This window comes from Lissotriton vulgaris, chromosome 5, assembly GCF_964263255.1.
Source record: "Lissotriton vulgaris chromosome 5, aLisVul1.2, whole genome shotgun sequence".
NCBI classification, from domain to species: domain Eukaryota; kingdom Metazoa; phylum Chordata; class Amphibia; order Caudata; family Salamandridae; genus Lissotriton; species Lissotriton vulgaris.
In genome coordinates this window covers 995,853,133-995,871,253 of record NC_141693.1, presented here as the reverse complement: position 1 = coordinate 995,871,253, position 18,121 = coordinate 995,853,133, and the positions used below count along the sequence as shown (strand labels likewise).

The following is an 18,121-nucleotide window of genomic DNA, read 5'->3' as shown; positions in this document are numbered from 1 at the left end:
GCATGAGAGTCTATTAAAGAGGAAGCCAATAAATTTGGCACTTTCTCTGGATATAAATTGAATATCAGTGAGATACAAGTTCTTCTTCATTTTCAACCTGCTAGACTAGTCCTTGGTGCTTGTTCATCTGCTGTGTATTTGGGGTTAAGATCCTTCCCCAGGTGGAACTAGTTTTACGAACCCCCTGCTGCAGTCTATGATTAAAAGTTTTAAAAATTAGTATAAGTTAATTGGAATGTGTAACATAATTAAAATGAGTATATTACAGAAAACTCCTATATCTTTTTCTTACAATACCTCTACTGGGTCCAAATTCTTTTTTTTATAAACTTGACGGGGCTATTGGTACCTTCATTAGGGGGTATAAGATAGCACGGCATGCAGTACGAACATTACATTTCCCTATAATCAGGGCGAGTGACAGCTTTGGGATTTCAAGTTGTATTATTGGGCTGCATTTGCTGGACGCCTTGGTAATTTGCTGTCTGTGGGTAATCCAGATTTTTGTTATTGCTACGCGCTTGGACCAGATAGTAGACTGTTCTTATATAGAGCCAATGATCACAACTATTTTAAAAGAGTCAGATTTAAGGCTATTATAGATATAGTCTTTATTTGGCACAAAAGCTTATCGAAGTACTACCTACCTCTTATTCATGCAAACTTCCCCCTGTGGGAAGATCCAGTGCTCCCAGAAGTATTTCATCACCCTATTGGCAAGATCTGGGCACATTATGGGGTTGAGCAAATAGGACATTTATATGATATAAATGGGTTTCGAACATATGAAAGCTTGCAAAGCAGTTTTGATCTTCCTCATGGGCTATTTTTTAAATATTTGCAGATTAGGGATTATTTTTGGGTGCGTCAGTGATAAAGGTGTTGGAGAGCTCAGATCTGTTGACAGTTCTTCATCAGGCACCCAAGAAGTCATTAATAAGAACTATCTATCGGAACCTTTGCCAACACAGAATTAATGACAGCTCAAAGCTTGCTTGGAAATGGAGTAATCTTTTATAAGGTGATATTACTTCCACAGAAGTAATAGCAGCGTTAAGACACAACGGAGAGGTCAACACATTCCATGAGTTTAAAATTACAGCAATTTAGAACTGTCTGTATGTTAAATTATACTCCTGAGACAATAGCAGGGGGCTGGTAACGAGGTGGCAGGAAGAGGGGAGAAGAATAAATGCCCTGAATGTGGACTAATGGCAACAAACCTGCTGCATTTGTTCGTTACTTGCCATTATTGGGAATCTTTTGGGAGGAGGTGAGCCAGACTATTAGCATCTGTCTTAGTCTAGATCTGCAATTAACAGATAAGGAGGTCATGCTTGAGTATAGGGACGCAGCAGATTTAGTTCTATAAGGCTTCTTCTCTGTTAATATTGTTACTGCTAGGCTGTGTAAAGCTAGGGCGTGGATTTTGGCAACGCCCCCAAGAAGAGCAAAGTGATGGGAAATTCAGAGGGGAATTTATGAGAGGGAACTTGCTCAAGCTAGGGGACTAATTTCTATTAAAAAAATTGAATGCATATGGAGCAGGTTTAAGTGTTATTATCAGGATGATTTAAGTCGATTTATCTTGCTCTGCCCCTCCTTCTTTTGTTTTCTTAAATCACATTTTGTTTTTGTTGTATATCTATTTTCCATGCTAACAGTATATCTATTTTCCATGCTAACAGTATGATGATTATTTACAATCCTGTGTATCTGATAGCGAGATGTCTGCAAGATGGTACAATTTCTTGTTTTATGTACTGTATATATTTAACTTGTATGTATCTTAGATTGCGTTGTCTGATGATAAATTTGACATTAAAAAAAGGTCATATTCAGGCCTAGCACTAATAAAAAATAATTAGATGCACAAATTTGCACATTCTAATGTCATGTTAGGTCATAATAAATTGCGTGTTGTCATTGGAAGAACAAAAAAACGGAATTTTACTTTCTGTACTTCAGAAATGGTCACCACAGCACAAGAAAGTACAATAAATAACATTCAACTATATTGGAACATTATTTTTATACTTCCAATATGGCCACCATGTTGCATGTAAAGCCAATGTGGTAGCCAACTTGGAACTATATTTCCTACACTTATGTGGAAAATAATGTTCTAAGATGAACAAGCATTATTTTCTACATTTCCAAGATGTCTGTAATATTATGTCTACAATCTTTGAAATATAGAAAATATAATTCCAAGATATCCAGCTGCTGCTGTTGGCTTTGCTAATGCCAGAGCAATTTAGAGAAAATTGGAGAAGCCAATAGTGACAAACAACAAGCATTGGCATAGCTAGACTGGCCAACTTTTGCCAATTGGTGATATAATATTGGTCAGAGAATAGGGCATAGTGGCATGCCATGAGTGTGTAGACCCATAATGATGTACTTCAAATGTGAACATCAATGTGCTACAAACATACAGCACCCCAGAATGTGGGCATTAAGGCTGGCTAATTCCAAAATTATAATATTTGCCAAGTCTTTGCACTTGTTGTTCATAGACATCTTGATGCATGGTTGCATCGTTATTTTCTTCAGTTTTTTAATAGTATGAGGAGAATGAACGACTGCCCTCATTATACTCTTGTTCCGCATTGGAGTAAGGGATGCCTGCCGTATGAAAAGGCCTCTGTCCATGCCTGTGTGGCTGGTCACCTATTAAAAAACATTCATTTGGCACCTACTGCACACACAAGGTGTGGCATGCTCACTAACACGGATTAGACATTATAGACAATAACCATATTAAAGATGCATGGCAAGTTATAAAGTACATCAATACTAAAGTACCATGATATAATTTAATGACTTTGTAATATATATTTGTAAACCAAGTTAATTTCAGAGAAAAATCAATTATTTTCAGAAGAAAAATCTTTATTTCATAAAAATAAACTATTATTAAACTAATGTTTGTAAAATCACGTTAGCATTTGCCTTGCTTGTCATCGACCCATAAAGTAAATTTTGTTTTCCGAACAGAAATATTTTGTAAATTAGTGTTATGAATATCATTACATTTTGAGCTAATTGTACTCCAGTCTGATGAATTTCCCAAAGGGTCATAATGCTTTTGAATTGAACATTTTCTAATTCTGGACGCTGCTATAGAATATATTCAAATTACACAATACATATTGAGAAATGAGCCATATGTAATCTCTTTACAATACCTCTGGATTTAGATCCTCAACTGCACTAGAGCTGGGATAGAGGTTTTGTACAATCAGGATCAACGTCAAAAGGTCGGCAGCTCTGACTGAACTGGCACTGCGACTAAAGGCACAAAAAAGAAAAAATAATACTGCATCAGTCTCATTATCTTTATTTTTTCAAACAGAGAACCAAACAATAAATGAGATAACCAGACATTATATTTATAAATCTTAACACATGTTCAACGTTGATGAAGCATTGGACAAACTATAAGGTAATGATATGCCCCCATAAATAGATTTGCATCATGCAGAATGAAGTGGGGTGCGTATTTATGATGCGTGGCAACAATCTCAGTAATTAAAAAACAATTTTAGTACTGATGGAATATTTTATTCTTTATTCACCCCATAAAAGAAGCTAACCAATTGAACATTTTAAACTACTGCTTATAAGCCGAAATGTAGTTGGTTCTAATATATTTATTGCCACTGCATGATTCCCGTCGGAGTGCCTAATTGAGGCAGGGATGTAATTTTTTAAAATATATTTCTAGAACTATTCATGTCCATTTCCATGAAATTATTGCACATGATCAAACTGGACAAATACTTCCAATTTTAAATGCCAACAAACATTGTGCTCCCTGATCTCCAGTTGCTATTAAGCTGTGTATAGATTCAATTAACCCCAACAAAACCTGCCTTTAAAGGAGCAATGTTAGTGTTCTAAAATGTCTGGTCTCCGACCCACTTTCAGTAATACAATTAATATTGTACCATATGTGGTCAATACTTTCTGCAGTTTCAGAACGCTTTAGTTATCCAACCACATAGGGGCCAGAAGGCGATCTGAGTTATTGGTAAAAGATGAATAGCGGAAATAATCTGGAGAAAAGATGTCAGTGTCAATTTTGAAATTTGGATGGATGACATAACACCAAATCGGACATCACCCTTCTCAAAAGATTTGTTTTTCTTTAAGGAAGGTTGCAATTTTAATTTAATGAAATGTATCAAGGTGAGTATAGCAGGGATACCATCACAGAATGTTTGTCCAAGTATGAATATTATCTGGCATTCTTCCTTGAAAACAAAAACATAGAAATGTGCTTGACTTAAAAGAGATAAATTAGAGGTATTAATTTTGATTGGAATTACAAAGTATGTTCTTTTAGGAATTGGAGCTCCTAAGAATAAAACAACCTAAAATAGTTCTTGCTGACATCTGCAAAACAATTAACCTCCAGCCTAGGTGCTAGTGACTGGTTGCCCCCCTGAAAAAGTTCCACTAAGCTTTGCAATGAATTGTGTCCTTAGTGTTCAGTAATGTTGTAATTTCTACTCTATCAAACTTCCTTTTTTACATTTTATCTGAACTGCACAATGTGGAGTAAGCGAAGCACGCTAAAGTTGAAAATAATTAATTGTGGGATGGGTGGTATTATGAGGAATGTGTGTTTCATTGGTTGATAGTGAAGTTCACCACAGGATATTGTTCCCTGTTGCTTTTCAGCTTACCCAGAAAATGCCTTCACTCTCTTATGTAGATACCAAAATCCCTCATCCTGCTTCATGGTGGAAAACATTGCCACTTTAATGTAATGTCAACGGAAAAACACATGCTCTCCAATGTTTGGCCTGCAATTAGTTGAGAATGTACGTGAGCTCAAGCTATTATTTGTGCAAGTACGCTACTAGCGTCATCAAACCATGTATCGAAACCTCCATTCATATATAATTAAGGCAATATAGAATGATTTGACACATAATGCCAACAATGTACCTGTGAAACAGAACATGTAAATGTAAATGTACTTGAGCTTGTAAAGCGCACTGCTACCCATCCTTAGGTCTCCTGGCGCTGTATAACTCTGGGGAACATGCGGTCTGGAGACCAGTAAGGCACCACTGAGAAAATATTTCAGAGGTAATATAAAACCACACACGTAACAAGCATCGAAATAAGGAGAGGGCTAATATTCAAGGGCCAACATTTAAAAGTAAAAAAGACTATTCTAGCCCAAAATGTGTTTAACAGATGCGCAACCGAAGTCAAATCAAGTTTGTCACATACATTAAAAGGCAAACAAAGCTGGTCGAATGAAGGTGTAGGCAACATCTCTTCATAAAGCATTGCTTTCCTGTAAATGTTTGAAACCAGGTGTATCACGAGTATTCTGTCAGCGGACAGCTTCCTAAAGATGTTTGTTGTTCCAGTGCTATGCATACATACATTTGGTTTCCTTTAGTTTAGTCGGTTTAATGTGATGGACACATTTGAACACCACTGCGTTGCATTGGTGTTTTCTTTGAGTATGGTAGATATATTTACTGTTCTATTATTTCTCATGCAAGTCCAACTACAGTATTGTTGTGGTACGGGAGAGACTGGGTGTCATGATACATTGTATTGTATTGTAATTGCATTTATATAGCGCTTACTACCCCTGACGAGGCATTGAAGCACTTTTTCGGCGAGTAGCACGCTACTCTGGGACCCATGGAGGATTAGTGTTGAATTAGTACAGTGAAACATGCAAGTACATTTTAAGTGGTGGATAGTTAGTCAGTTATTTGGATTTGGAATGATAGCAGAAGGATAGAGGAGGAAAAAAAGGTTTGTATTTATATAGCGCTTGTTACCCCTGATGGGGTGTTGAAACATGCTATTCAGGAAGCCCATAAAGGATTAGTGGTGAATTAATATGGTGAAATATGAAAGTAATATCAGTGGTGGATATTAGTCAGTTATTTGGAGTGAGAAGGATAGTGGAGGGATAAAAGGGGAAGAAAGGTTTGTATTCATATAGCACTTGTTACCCCTGATGGATGTTAAAGCACTTTTCTGGCGAGTAGCACACCACTCCGGAACTCAAAGGATTAGTGTTGAAAATTAGTATAGTATTCATTCATTTCATAACTTTATTCGATTTCACAAAGAAAGAAATCATAAAAGTGTACATCAATAACAATATAAAATATAAAAACACCAGCTACAATAAAACCACAGTATATATTTACATAATTCTAATTTTCATAACATTTGCTGGATTTTCATAAACATTCAGTATGGGTTTCTAATAGCAAACGCTGATCTAAAAAGGGTAGGAGAATTAATAGTACCCTTACCTAGGGGATATTTGTGTAAGGCTGTTAATCTTGGTGGGCGGATGGGTGGGGTACTCGGATAAAAATCATACAGATCCCAAACGGAGATGGAGCCATCATTTTCTTGGGGCAGGGAGGACCGTATGTAGGGGACTGTGTGCCTGTCCCTGAATTTGACTAGAACTAGGTCCCCGGGAATTACTTTAGATGATGACCCTAACCAGGCCACCCTTCTAACGGTCAGGATACCACCGTCTTTGTTGGGTGGGAGGGGTCTATTTTTTGATAACCAAAACAGGACCTTGTGCAATAGGTCCTGGTGACTTTCAGGTTTCCCGTGGATGGGTGCAGGTACTCCTGCAAGAACGAGCACAAAGGGGGTGGCTTCTGGAGGCAAATCTATACAAGCTACTCTGTTAGGCTCTGCTCTGGTAGCAGAGTAATTAGATAACACAGGTTTACGAGCAATTTTGGTAGCAGTTAGAGGTTGTCTCATGGGAGGTTGTCTATCGGTAAAGACATTTTTTGAGGTATTGCTCACAGATGTATGGGCAATTTTGGTAACGGTGTGAGGTGGACAGTTGGGAGGTTTACTTACAGTGGGAACAGTTTTTGTAGTGTGAGGTACTTTGGGAGCAGTAGGGAGAGAAAAACATTTAGATCTAGCAATCTTTGCGGGAGGGAAAGAATTAGTTTTAATGATAGTCTCTAGGCTTGTCAACCTGTCCCCTAAGATGTTGATTTGGTCAAACAGGGGTGCTATTACAGTTCTTAACATCAGTTTAAACTGGGTCAATAGTTGCAAATGAGGGGATGCTACTTCGTCATCCAGCGTTTCAGTGTGCATTTTAGGTAAGATAGGATTTGTGGCAGGCGATGAGGGATCAGTAAAGAGTTTTTGTGTTTTAACTTCTGTTTCGTATTCGTTAACCCCTTCGTGCTTCCTTTTCGCACTTTGGCCATTTGGCAGTCCACTAGCTTGGCTGCTATCCTCCTTGGGTGATAGGGGTGGATCGCCAGGACTATCTGCGCGATGGTTGATAGTAAAGCCTTTTACAGGGGAAGGGGCTATAACAGGAAGAAAATTAGTCCCGCACAAAGCATTTAGGGCCCGATGTAGGTAGGGCGTTACCGATCGGTAACGGCCGAAAATACCGATTTTTGGCCCTTACCGATCGGTAAACAGCCATCGAGATGTAGGGAACCAAAAACAGAAAGAATCGGATAGAAAACCGATTCGGAATGAGCACCGAATGGGAAAGAATCCGATACGTACATACCGAAAATCGGATATGTAACGAATCGGAAAAACACCGATTCGGATGCAAAGACCGATTCGGTCCATGTACCGAATCGTTAGTGACACCGAATCGGAAATTCACCGATTCGGTCCATGTACCGAATCGTTAGTGACACCGAATCGGAAATTCCCCGATTCGGTCCATGTACCGAATCGTTAGTGACACCGAATCGGACATTCACCGATTCGGTCCACGTACCGATTCGTTAGTGACACCGATTCGGAAAATCACCGAATCGGTCCATGTACCGAATCGGTACAAATACCGATTCGGACATGAGCCGAATCGGAAAACATGCCGATTCGTATGAATCTCCGATCGGGAAATTCCCCGATTCCGACAGTTGGGGAGATGTAGGGAGGCACAGAAACACCGAAATCGGCTCAAAATCGGTAGAATTCACTCGGTATTTACCATGGATTGCAATCAGGTGGTAACCAACTCCAACCCATATAAACAGTCCCAAAATGCATTGCAACTTGCAGGATGGCAGCTTTCTATGTCATTGCGAGGCGGCTACGGCTACAGCAGGAAGGACAGAGGGAATGGCTAAGAAATGAACAGGTCTACAGACAGAGGATAACCCTGTTCATGCTCACTGAGGCTGAGATCCTACAGAGATACAGGCTGGACTCTGACACCATACTTGAGCTCATCAGGGACCTTAAGCCATTCTTGGACCACCACACCCCAAGGGCACACGCCATCCCTGCGCACGTCCAGGTGCTATGCAGCCTACACCTGCTAGCGTCTGGCAGCTATCAAAGTGGAGTAGCAGCAGCAGGAGGGGTGAGCCAGAGCAGCCTGTCAAGGTTCTTCCACATATTCCTTGACGCCATGATAGACAGGATGGACCAATACATCTCTTTCCCTGCAACCCACGCAGAACTGCTACAAACTAAAGCTGACTTCTACCAGATGGCACAATTTCCCCAAATCATCGGTTGCATAGATGGCACACACATTCCGATTTGCCCACCAGCGGACACCGAATACATATACCGCAATCGGAAATCTACACACACCATCAACGTGCAGGTGATCTGCAATGCCAAGTGCACCATCACAGACCTGGTAGCAAAATTTCCAGGGAGTACCCATGACTCCTATATATTCCAACAGAGCGGCATATATGCACGGCTGATGGCTGGCGAATTTGGAGAAGGATACCTCCTAGGTGAGACACATCATCAGACCCCCATAACACATAGTAGGTAGGTGTAATACATGTATGCATGTGTCTAATGTGACCCCTTTCTCTTCCAGGCGACAGTGCATATGCCCTCCGCTCATTCATACTCACCCCCTACCTCAACCCCTCCACACCCAGCCAAAGGAGGTATAACCGGGCCCACATACGCACAAGGAATGTTGTTGAACGGACCTTTGGCATCTGGAAAAGTAGATTCAGATGCCTGCACAAGAGTGGAGGTGCAAGGCAGTATACCCCCATCACCTGCTGCAAGATCATAGCTGTATGTGCAATGTTACACAACCTTGCGGTCAAGAAGGGAACTGAGGTGGAGTTGTCTGACTACGAGGACCATGACGACGACGAAGCTGTGCCACTGACACAGCCAGCTAGGGTGTGTACGCCAAGTGATGGCAGATACAGACGTGAGGAGATCACTGAGAACTATTTCTGACTGAGTACAGATGCAAAGACAGCTAAATGTTGCTTGCAAAAAACAAATTTTAATAGTGTTGCACCACAGTTACAGCACTGATGTGCATCAAAAAATGGAGTATGTAAAATCAAATAAAGTCCAGGGTTCTGGTTGCCTAATCTGCCCTTGCCAGGCTATTTTTTCGCCCGCTTGCCAGACCCACTGGGGTGTCCCTCAGCCCCCTCTGAATGCCCAGCAGCATCAGCGGATCGCCTGGTGCTCCTCCGTGGCTCAGACGCAGCGCTGGCCGGGCTGCTGCGGCTGCTGCTGTCTCCAGCATCACCCAGGTCCAGGGCAGGATTGGAGGCGGTGTTTGAAATTATCATGGCCTCCATAGCCGTGGTGATCCTGGCCATCCCCCTAGTGAGCTCAGCCGTATGCTGACTGAGGACGGATTCTTGGTTGGCGCTGCGATGGCACAGTTGTGCCGTCGCCGCTGCAAGGCGGGCCATGGCGCGGTTCAGAACCCGGGCATCCCGCCTGCGCACCAGCTCATGCTCCTCCTGTCTGGCAGATGAGTGGGTGATGGCAGTGGTCAGCCTGCCTAACCCTGCTGCCACCTCCTTGTTGCTTTCCACAACAGCCTGGAATCCCTTCACCAACTCTCCCATCTGCATGTTGTGCTGCAGGAGCTGGCGTTGGCAGGCCATGGTGGATCTTGCCTGTTGCCTCTGGATTTTAACCATCTGTCCCTCCAGGCCCAGGAACACACTGCCCTCCCGTGCTGGTGCAGCAGTGGTGGTGATGGCACGGCGTCGGGCACTGCTGCTTCCGCCTGCTGAGTGGGCTGGGGTGCCACTGGTGGGGGTGTGAAGCTGGCCGGTCCCTGTGCCCCTGCTCCCAGGACAGGTTGAACAGGTGGCAAGGCCACGGTTGTGGCAGGAGCTGGTGTAGGCGGAATGGTGTGCCTTGTAGGGGAGTTATCTGGGGAGAATTGCAAGGGGGGTGTGCTGGGCAGTACTGGGGAGTGCACTGCTTGGAAGTCAATGACCAGGACTCCCTCCATGCCTAGCCCTGGGGTGTCTCCTTCCTCATCCTCCTCCTGGCCAGCCTGGCTGGTGCTCGGCCCTGCGACTGCAGTGTTGGACGTTGCTGCTCCCTCTGCTGTCGCTGTTGTTCCACCTGATGGGGCCCCTAGGTACAAAGAAGCATTTGTAAAGTGAGTGCCGATGTATTACAGTCAGTACAATTATGGCATTCCACATGTCCTTGCATCTCCTTACACTGTGTCACACTGTTTCCTGTCTTGTGATTCTGCACTGACATATTTGGCTAACTTCTGCTGACTACATGTACCATGATGCTTGTCTCTTGTATGTTGGTGACAGTACAGTGCTGGGGTTTGCCTATGCATTGTGTCTAATGGGGAGGTGTCTGGTAGGGTGTGTCATGATGCGCATGCTTCTTACCTGTAGCTGTAGCTCTCGCAGAGCTGTCCAGGGTCCCGATTCCAACGACACTCTCCCTCTCAATGGTGCTGGAGACCAGTTCCTCCAGCTCGGTGAGGGGTGGCGCCGGGTTCGTGCCTCCTCCAGTGTGTCCAGCCTGCCTCTGGAACTCACCCATCTTCCTTTTAGTGAGGCTGCGGATGTCATAAAACCTCTTTTTCAGTTCCTCTATGGACCTGGGGGTGACACCCGCAGCATTCACCTTCTGGGCGATGTCGGCCCAGATTCTCCTCTTGGTGCTGTCTGGCACGTTGAGGGACAGCTTGCCAAACAGCTGGCGGTGCACCCTCACCACCTCCTCCGACCAGCACCTGAAGTTCGGTGGTGGTGAACTTGGGCTTCCTCTTCTGGGAGGACTTCTGGCTTTCAGACTGCTCTGCCATGTTCTCCAGTTCAGTTGGCAACCTCCTTCTCCCACTGCTGCTAACTGTGCGTGTTGGGCTCAGGCAGGCTTTCCAGAAACTTCTTAATTAGCTGCACCTGCCAGGGTTGCCACTCCCTGTTTGGGTGGGGGAGGGGGAGCCACCTCATTGGCTGAATCGCCTATTGCCGAATCGGCTTTTACCGATTCGGTATTATCCGAATCGGTAAAAGCCGATTCGGTTCATTCAATGCATTCCTATGGGCTTTTTCGCCATGGGTGTGTTTTCATGGCTACGAATCTATGATTGCCGAATCGGATATTACCGAATCGGCTTTTACCGAATCGGTATTCGCCGATTCGGGAATATCCGATTCGGTGGTAGCCGATTCGGTGATTTCCGATTCGTTGTTGGCCGATTCAGTACTTTCCGATTCGGACCGAGCAGAATCGGAACGTACCGAATCTCATTACCGATGCCGACCGATTCGGTATTCATTCGGTTTTTTTCACCTACATCTCGTTTTCCGATTTCAGAATACCGATTCGGCCCGCCTCGGTATTTTGAAATCGGAAAATCGCGTTTACCTACATCGGGCCCATTGTTCCTCCCAGTAAGACATTTTTTCCGGTCTGACAGGGGTTTGAGGGAGAATTTGAATTGGATCTAGAAGTTGACGGCAATCATCGGAATTAGTATCGCTGATAGTGCTAAAGGTCCTATGCTTTTGAGTGTACGTGTCCATTTCCTGGGCCGGGCATCGTTTTTGAATGAAAATTGGATAGCCCCCCTTAGAAGTCATGATTTAAGTGATGTGACTTTGCTGGCGAAACAGAAAGTCCATGAGTCTTATAAATGTAGAAATAGACACTATACCTTCTTTTGTGGGAATGACAGGGGGGGTGGCCCGTCTCCGTCCTCCTCGTGCCGCTGAGGGCCGTAGAGGGCCTGCCCTTTGCCCGGGCTTAGCCCGGCGCGTCCCGCGCGCGACCCGCGACGCGGGAAGCTAACGATGAATATAAGTCCCAGCAGGTGAGGAGGGAGGGGCTGGCGATAGTGCTCCGCGGCCCCCGCTGGTTCCTGGGCTCTGGAGTCCGTGCAGAGCTTTCCTCGGCAATCCTCACCAAAGCGCGGCGTCTCCCGCGAAGCGGGAGGCGCAAGGAGTAATTATGTCCCAGCAGGTGAGGAGGGAGGGGCTGGCGATAGTGCTCTGCGGCCCCCGCTGGTTCCTGGGCTCTGGAGTCCGTGCAGAGCTTTCCTCGGCAATCCCCACCAAAGCACGGCGTCTCCCGCGAAGCGGGAGGCGCAAGGAGTAATTATGTCCCAGCAGGTGAGGAGGGAGGGGCTGGCGATAGTGCTCCGCGGCCCCCGCTGGTTCCTGGGCTCTGGAGTCCGTGCAGAGCTTTCCTCGGCAATCCCCACCAAAGCGCGGCGTCAAGAAATTGGAGTAGTGGATAGGTTATTCAGTTATTTGGGTAGAGAAGGGTAGGTGGCGGGATAGTGAAGGGAAAGAGGTTTGAATTTATATTGAGCTTGCTAAACCCGATGGGGTTTTGAAGCGCAAGTAGCACGCTAATCTGGACCCATCAGGATTAGTGTTGAATTAGTGTGGTGAAACACGAAAGTATTTTTAGTGGTGGATATGTTAGTAAGTTATTGGGATTGAGAAGGGTTGGGGAGGGGTAGAAAAGAAGGAAGAGTTTAGAAATGTTTGTTTTGGGAGATCGGTATAGTAAGAGGTGTAAGATGATGCAAGGAGGGGTAGAGTAGGAGAGAGTCTAGAAAGGGTTATTTTGGGGATCATAGTAGCGGTATGTGGTTTGTGGTTAAATGAGAGAGTGGATGTAGAGGATATATTGAGCAAAGTATAGGCTGAGAAATAGGGATGTGCATTGGAAATGCTAAATTAGAAGAAAGTGATAAATATATAGAACCATAAGTACATTGAAAGTATATAGATGCATAATGGAGGTATGTATATTGGGCAGTATTGCTGGCCCTGGTCAGTCTCGAACAGGCTCAAACAGGCAACTGCCCTTGTCCTCTCCGCCCTTAGCTGAGACGCCCTAGTAATCAGGTGACCCCGTCAGCCAATGGGAACCCTAGCCCTAACACCATCCAATCACAACACTAGCCCTAAAATTTTAGAACCAATAGGAGACCAGCACCTTACAGCCAATCTTAGCCTTAGTCCAAGCACCCAATCAGTTTAAAAACCCTAATCTCTACATACAATAGAAGCCCTAGCCCTACCAGTAGTCCCACCCAAAGTGCAAGCAACCAATGGCACAGGAAGCCCTTGTCCCTACTTCCAATAGATAGCCTATTAGTCCCACAACCAGTCCAGCAACCAATCACACCAGAAGCCCTAATCGCTACCTCCTCACTGGGGAACACCTTCCTCTGAATGGTGTTGATCTGTGCGCCCAGGAAGATCTTCACCTGTTCTGGTTCCATTGAGGATTTCCCCCAGTGTATTAAAAATCCCAGTTCTGTCAGCGTCTGTGTGACCCGCTATGCATGTAGTTGGCATTGTTTGTAGGAACTTGCCTTTATCAGCCAGTTGTCGAGGTAGGGGTATACATGAATCCCCTCCCTCCGTAGATGTGCCGCTGCAGCTGCAAGGCATTTTGTGAAGACCCTTGGTGCGGATTTTAGTCCGAAGGCCAGGGCTGTGAACTGGTAGTGAGCTTTGTCGATGGCAAATCTAAAACTCAGATGTTTTATGGAGGCTGGTCTTCCTCCGCTCTCCACTTTACCCCCCCCCCACAATTATTTTCACTGCAAATTAGCCCATCCCATACATGGTTGCATAGGGCAGAGATGGTACTTTGTGTCTGCTGGAGGCTGATGCCGGCTTACTCAAGTGTAAAGATGCAGAGGAACACCAGAATTTCCTCAAATTAATGCGGTTTGACTGGGCTTTGCTTATGGTGAACAGATTTCTAGCGTTGGACTTTTCATTTCCAAAGATCAATAAATCTTACCAGTTACAAAAAGTAAATGGACAGCACAATGTCTGCTCAGTGGACAGATCTGTTTCAGAGCAATAGATGTTGTAATCCTCATCCTATGCTTAAAATATTTGCTAGAAAAACAGACATATAAGGCGAGCAGATTTGGAGTGTTGGTGTGGTAGAACATGCCACTTAAAGGCGCAGCTCTCCACCTAAACCTTGTAACTACCCATGGTTCCCTGCTTTTTTTTTTTTGCATACTTTTTTGCCACTGTAAGCCAGACAGGGAATTGTGATTACTTAAATTGGTTGCTTTCATTAATAACCGGCAGGCTTGGGAGGTATTTACCAATCCAAAGTCATAATTCTATGCCTGGAACAGTAAAAGATTTTCGTTACATTTCAGCTTGGTGTGGATGGCACTTGCTAATTCTATGCATAAATCTTTGCTAGAAAAACAATGTTGCTGGTGTAGTGTTCCATACAAAGGAGCTGCTCTCGGCTCTAAAATGTGGGAACCGCCCAGTGTTCCTTACTTCAATTTTTTGCTCACATACATATATACACACTAGCAGCCCGTCCCGACGTTGTCCGGGACGGGGCTGCTTCAGGGTGCCCCGCCCGCCCCGCAGAAGAGTTGTCTGTGCAGCAAGTCCTGGCCCTGTTCAACTGATTTGTCCCACTTGTGTTATTTTTTTTAATTCTTATGTATTGTTTTCCGTGTTTTATGTTGTCCGCAAGATGTGAGGAAAGTGTTGTGTCACCTGTTTAATGTTTTTTTTTCTTTCGAAGGCTCTTTCCGTGTGTTCGTTTTTGTATCCCTTGAAAGAAGTTTCCCTTTTGTTTTGTCAATTGTGTGGTGAAGTCCTGGCAGTGCTCGAGTGATTATGGTCAGTTGTGTTATTTTCGTTATTCGTATGTCTTATTGTAAGCGTTTTATTTTGTCCGCAAGATGTGAGGAAAGTCTCGTGAATGCGCAGTCGATTGCGTTTCTCCGTTAAGAAATGTCGGCTTTTTTTGTTTGTGTTTACCCCCCTGTGACGTCATTGGTCAATGGCCAATGGTTAAAGACTTTTTTTTTGTAAGCCGAAGTCATGTGTGTGTTTTCTTTAGTGCGTTGTGATTGGTGTAGTATGCGATTAATCCTGCCCCCTGTGTGGCGTCATTTGAAACTCCTCGTCGATGGAAGGCCCGACTGGTTTTTAATGCGAAGGCGTCAATGTTCTCTGGGTAACTGCAATGAATGTGTGTATATTTCTTAAAGCGCGCACCTCTGCTGTTTTTGTATATTGGTGTTACCGCGCTGTATGTGTGAATTTAAATTCATTGAAAGCGCATTTCCGCTCTATGTCTGAATATTGTGCGTTCTAAATTCAGTGAAAGCGCATTTCCGCTCTATGTGTGCATATGTAAGTGTGTTGTGAAGTCGCTTGGCCTATGTTTGTTATTTGCACTTGGCACGGCCCTGTACACGCCCACATTTGTTGTTTGAGACACCCACGACCACGCCCCCAAGGGACTACTTTACCACTTTTGGCGTTTTTGCTTTTTTAATGTATATGGTGTACATATCTATAGCCTATGTCCTTCTGCCACATCTCCCCTTTCAAATGGTGTATTGGGTGTAGTGATTGGTGCATTACTTTTGTAGTTTACCTGGCTCAAAGGTTTGTGTTCTCTCTTTATAATAGTAGTATAGATATACATATACATACATATACACATACATATAGTGAAATGGGGTGAATTTGATAGCTCCGCAGCTACCAAATAAATTGACTGTGCTTGTGTTTTGCTTCCCTGGACTGGACTAGGAGACTTGCTTTACGATATTAAACCCATGTTCCACACCCATCAAACAAGCCACCACTTGAAGTGGCCATGGGCACTGTGTAATCAAACGTTTTTACACACACACGACTGGAGAAAAATAATATCAAGTAGCATTAATATGTGCAATCCGTATATATGAGAGAACATGTCCCATATGTACAATACTCAATAATTAGTCAACACCAGTGCTAATCAGTAGAGACAAATACAAAACATTCTGTTTCACATCCGTAGCACTGCTTCCACTGTTTTACAAATGAGCATGGCTACATGTGTACATTTCCTTCAGCTTTAGAACTACAGGTGGCATGCACATGGTCGTTTCAGTAGGCCACCAGGCCGCATTTCGTTTCTATAGGATTTATATTGAAAGCAGAACCAGCCCTTGGGCAGCAGTGGAAAACTATATGTCCCATCAGTAATTGAACTCAGAGAGAGCGAATACAGTGCACAAAGAACATGAGACATGAGTATATCTATATCCATTTACATTGCACTTAGGGTTCCAGAAGAATCTTGGCAGATGAAAGTTTACAAAGCAATATTTTGGGCTATGGAAATAGCATTGGAAAAAGGTTGGGTCCTGTCTTGAAGGAATGGAATAGTTTTCAAGCATAAAATGAAAAGGCTTTTTTTAATTTGCAAATATATTTATTTATTTTTTCTAACATGTTTTAGTTTAAAATATTTTATTACATTTTTGCAGACAGAGATAGGCAGTGGCAAACAAAATAAATACACAGTAGGAAAGGTAGGAGACATCAAAGGGAGGAGGTTTAGGCTGTGCATAAGATAATGCAGTGAACATTCTGCAGTATGGGTTGATCATTACATTGTATAGGGGGTAATACAGTCACGTAAGTATGAATACCAACCCCATTGTTATTTCCGTAAACATCGATCATACATTTTGTAGTGCTTTCCCCCATCCCGTTGTGACCCCTCTTATTCCCCCCACCCCAAGTCCACCCCCTCCCACATCTCGAATTCCCTTGGGCAGCCTCGCAGACCAACTTTCATCCTTTTCCAGCACCCAATCCTGTAATCTTGGGCTAGCTGCATTATCCAATCTCTGTGCAACCTCTTGCTTTGCTGGGAGAAACCTCAAGTCCCCCAGGCCTTCTGATGTGAGTTTAGGTCTGAAGCTCCCCAAACCCCAAATATCGTCAACTGAACTTGGAATGCCAGTGGTTCCACTGTCTTCAACAGACCTTTTACAGCCTCCCAAATCAACGGATCCTGAGGCATTCCCATAATGTATACAGAAAGGACCCTCTATGACTGCAGGTATTCATCACTCACTACCCTACCGATCTTGTGCAAGACTGTTCTAATGTGGCAAATACTGTGAAGGATTTTAATTTGAATTAAGTGGAATCGCGCCTGTATGGTCACCTCCCTTGGAAACTGCAATGCCTTCTGCCACTCATCATCCTTCATCCTTCCGACTGCCCACATCTGCCAGCCAATTCATTTGTAGATGGGTTTGTTACCCCTGTGTGTTATTTATGAGGGTCTTGTAGATTCATGGGATTGATTTAATCATCATATGGACATCTAGGAGTAGTCTCTCTATTGGATACTTCTCCATCCCGTCGTCATCTGGTGTAATTTGCCCCTTCAGGGTGTGTCTCAATTGGTAGCATTTAAGAAATTAGGAGGGCGCTATATCATACTCCTATATAAGATTTGTGAAAGGATCCATACTGTTTGCATCCCATACATCCTCGAGCATGGAGAGGCCAATTAGGTCCCACCCTCTAAAGTCTTGCAGGGTCAATACTGCCCCAAGCTTCATGCCCACCCATCATGGGGTTTTTGTGGTTAGCCTCTTCCCTCAGCCCATGTCCTTCAAAAAGGAGTTCCATATCCTACATACCATCTTAGTCGCGTCTGGAGCATCCGGGTCTATTTTGCCACCATAGAGAGCATGAAGCTATCCCTTCACTCCCAGGTCCTCTTGGTCATGTTGACAGGCCAGGCCGTCCAGTGCTGAAAATGCCCACTCATTTGCAATGCTATCCTAAGCAGATTTGTGATATTTGTAAGCATCTGGTAAGGCTATCCCGACATCAACCTCTGAAGGATGCGAAGGGCCACTCACTGTGTTCCATTAAGTCACAATAGTTTCCTCACACACCCATTAATCTTCCGAAAGAAGACCTCTGATATCTGATAGGGGATGTTTTGTAAGACATGTTAGTTTAGGCAAATTAATCATTTGAAACAGCCCCGCTCTAGCCAACAGGTCGTCGGGGAGTGCCCTTCA

The 18,121-nt window shown here is 44.0% G+C and overlaps 1 protein-coding gene across 1 annotated transcript in view; it reads right to left on the bottom strand.

Annotated features, from left to right (window-relative positions):
- HPS1 (HPS1 biogenesis of lysosomal organelles complex 3 subunit 1) overlaps positions 1 to 18,121 on the bottom strand; it is a 434,454-nt gene that overhangs the window by 149,072 nt on the left and 267,261 nt on the right. The window contains exon 8 of the mRNA XM_086922604.1: positions 3,192 to 3,294. Coding sequence (XP_086778730.1) covers positions 3,192 to 3,294 — 103 coding nt within the window. The remainder of the gene's footprint in view (positions 1 to 3,191; positions 3,295 to 18,121) is intronic.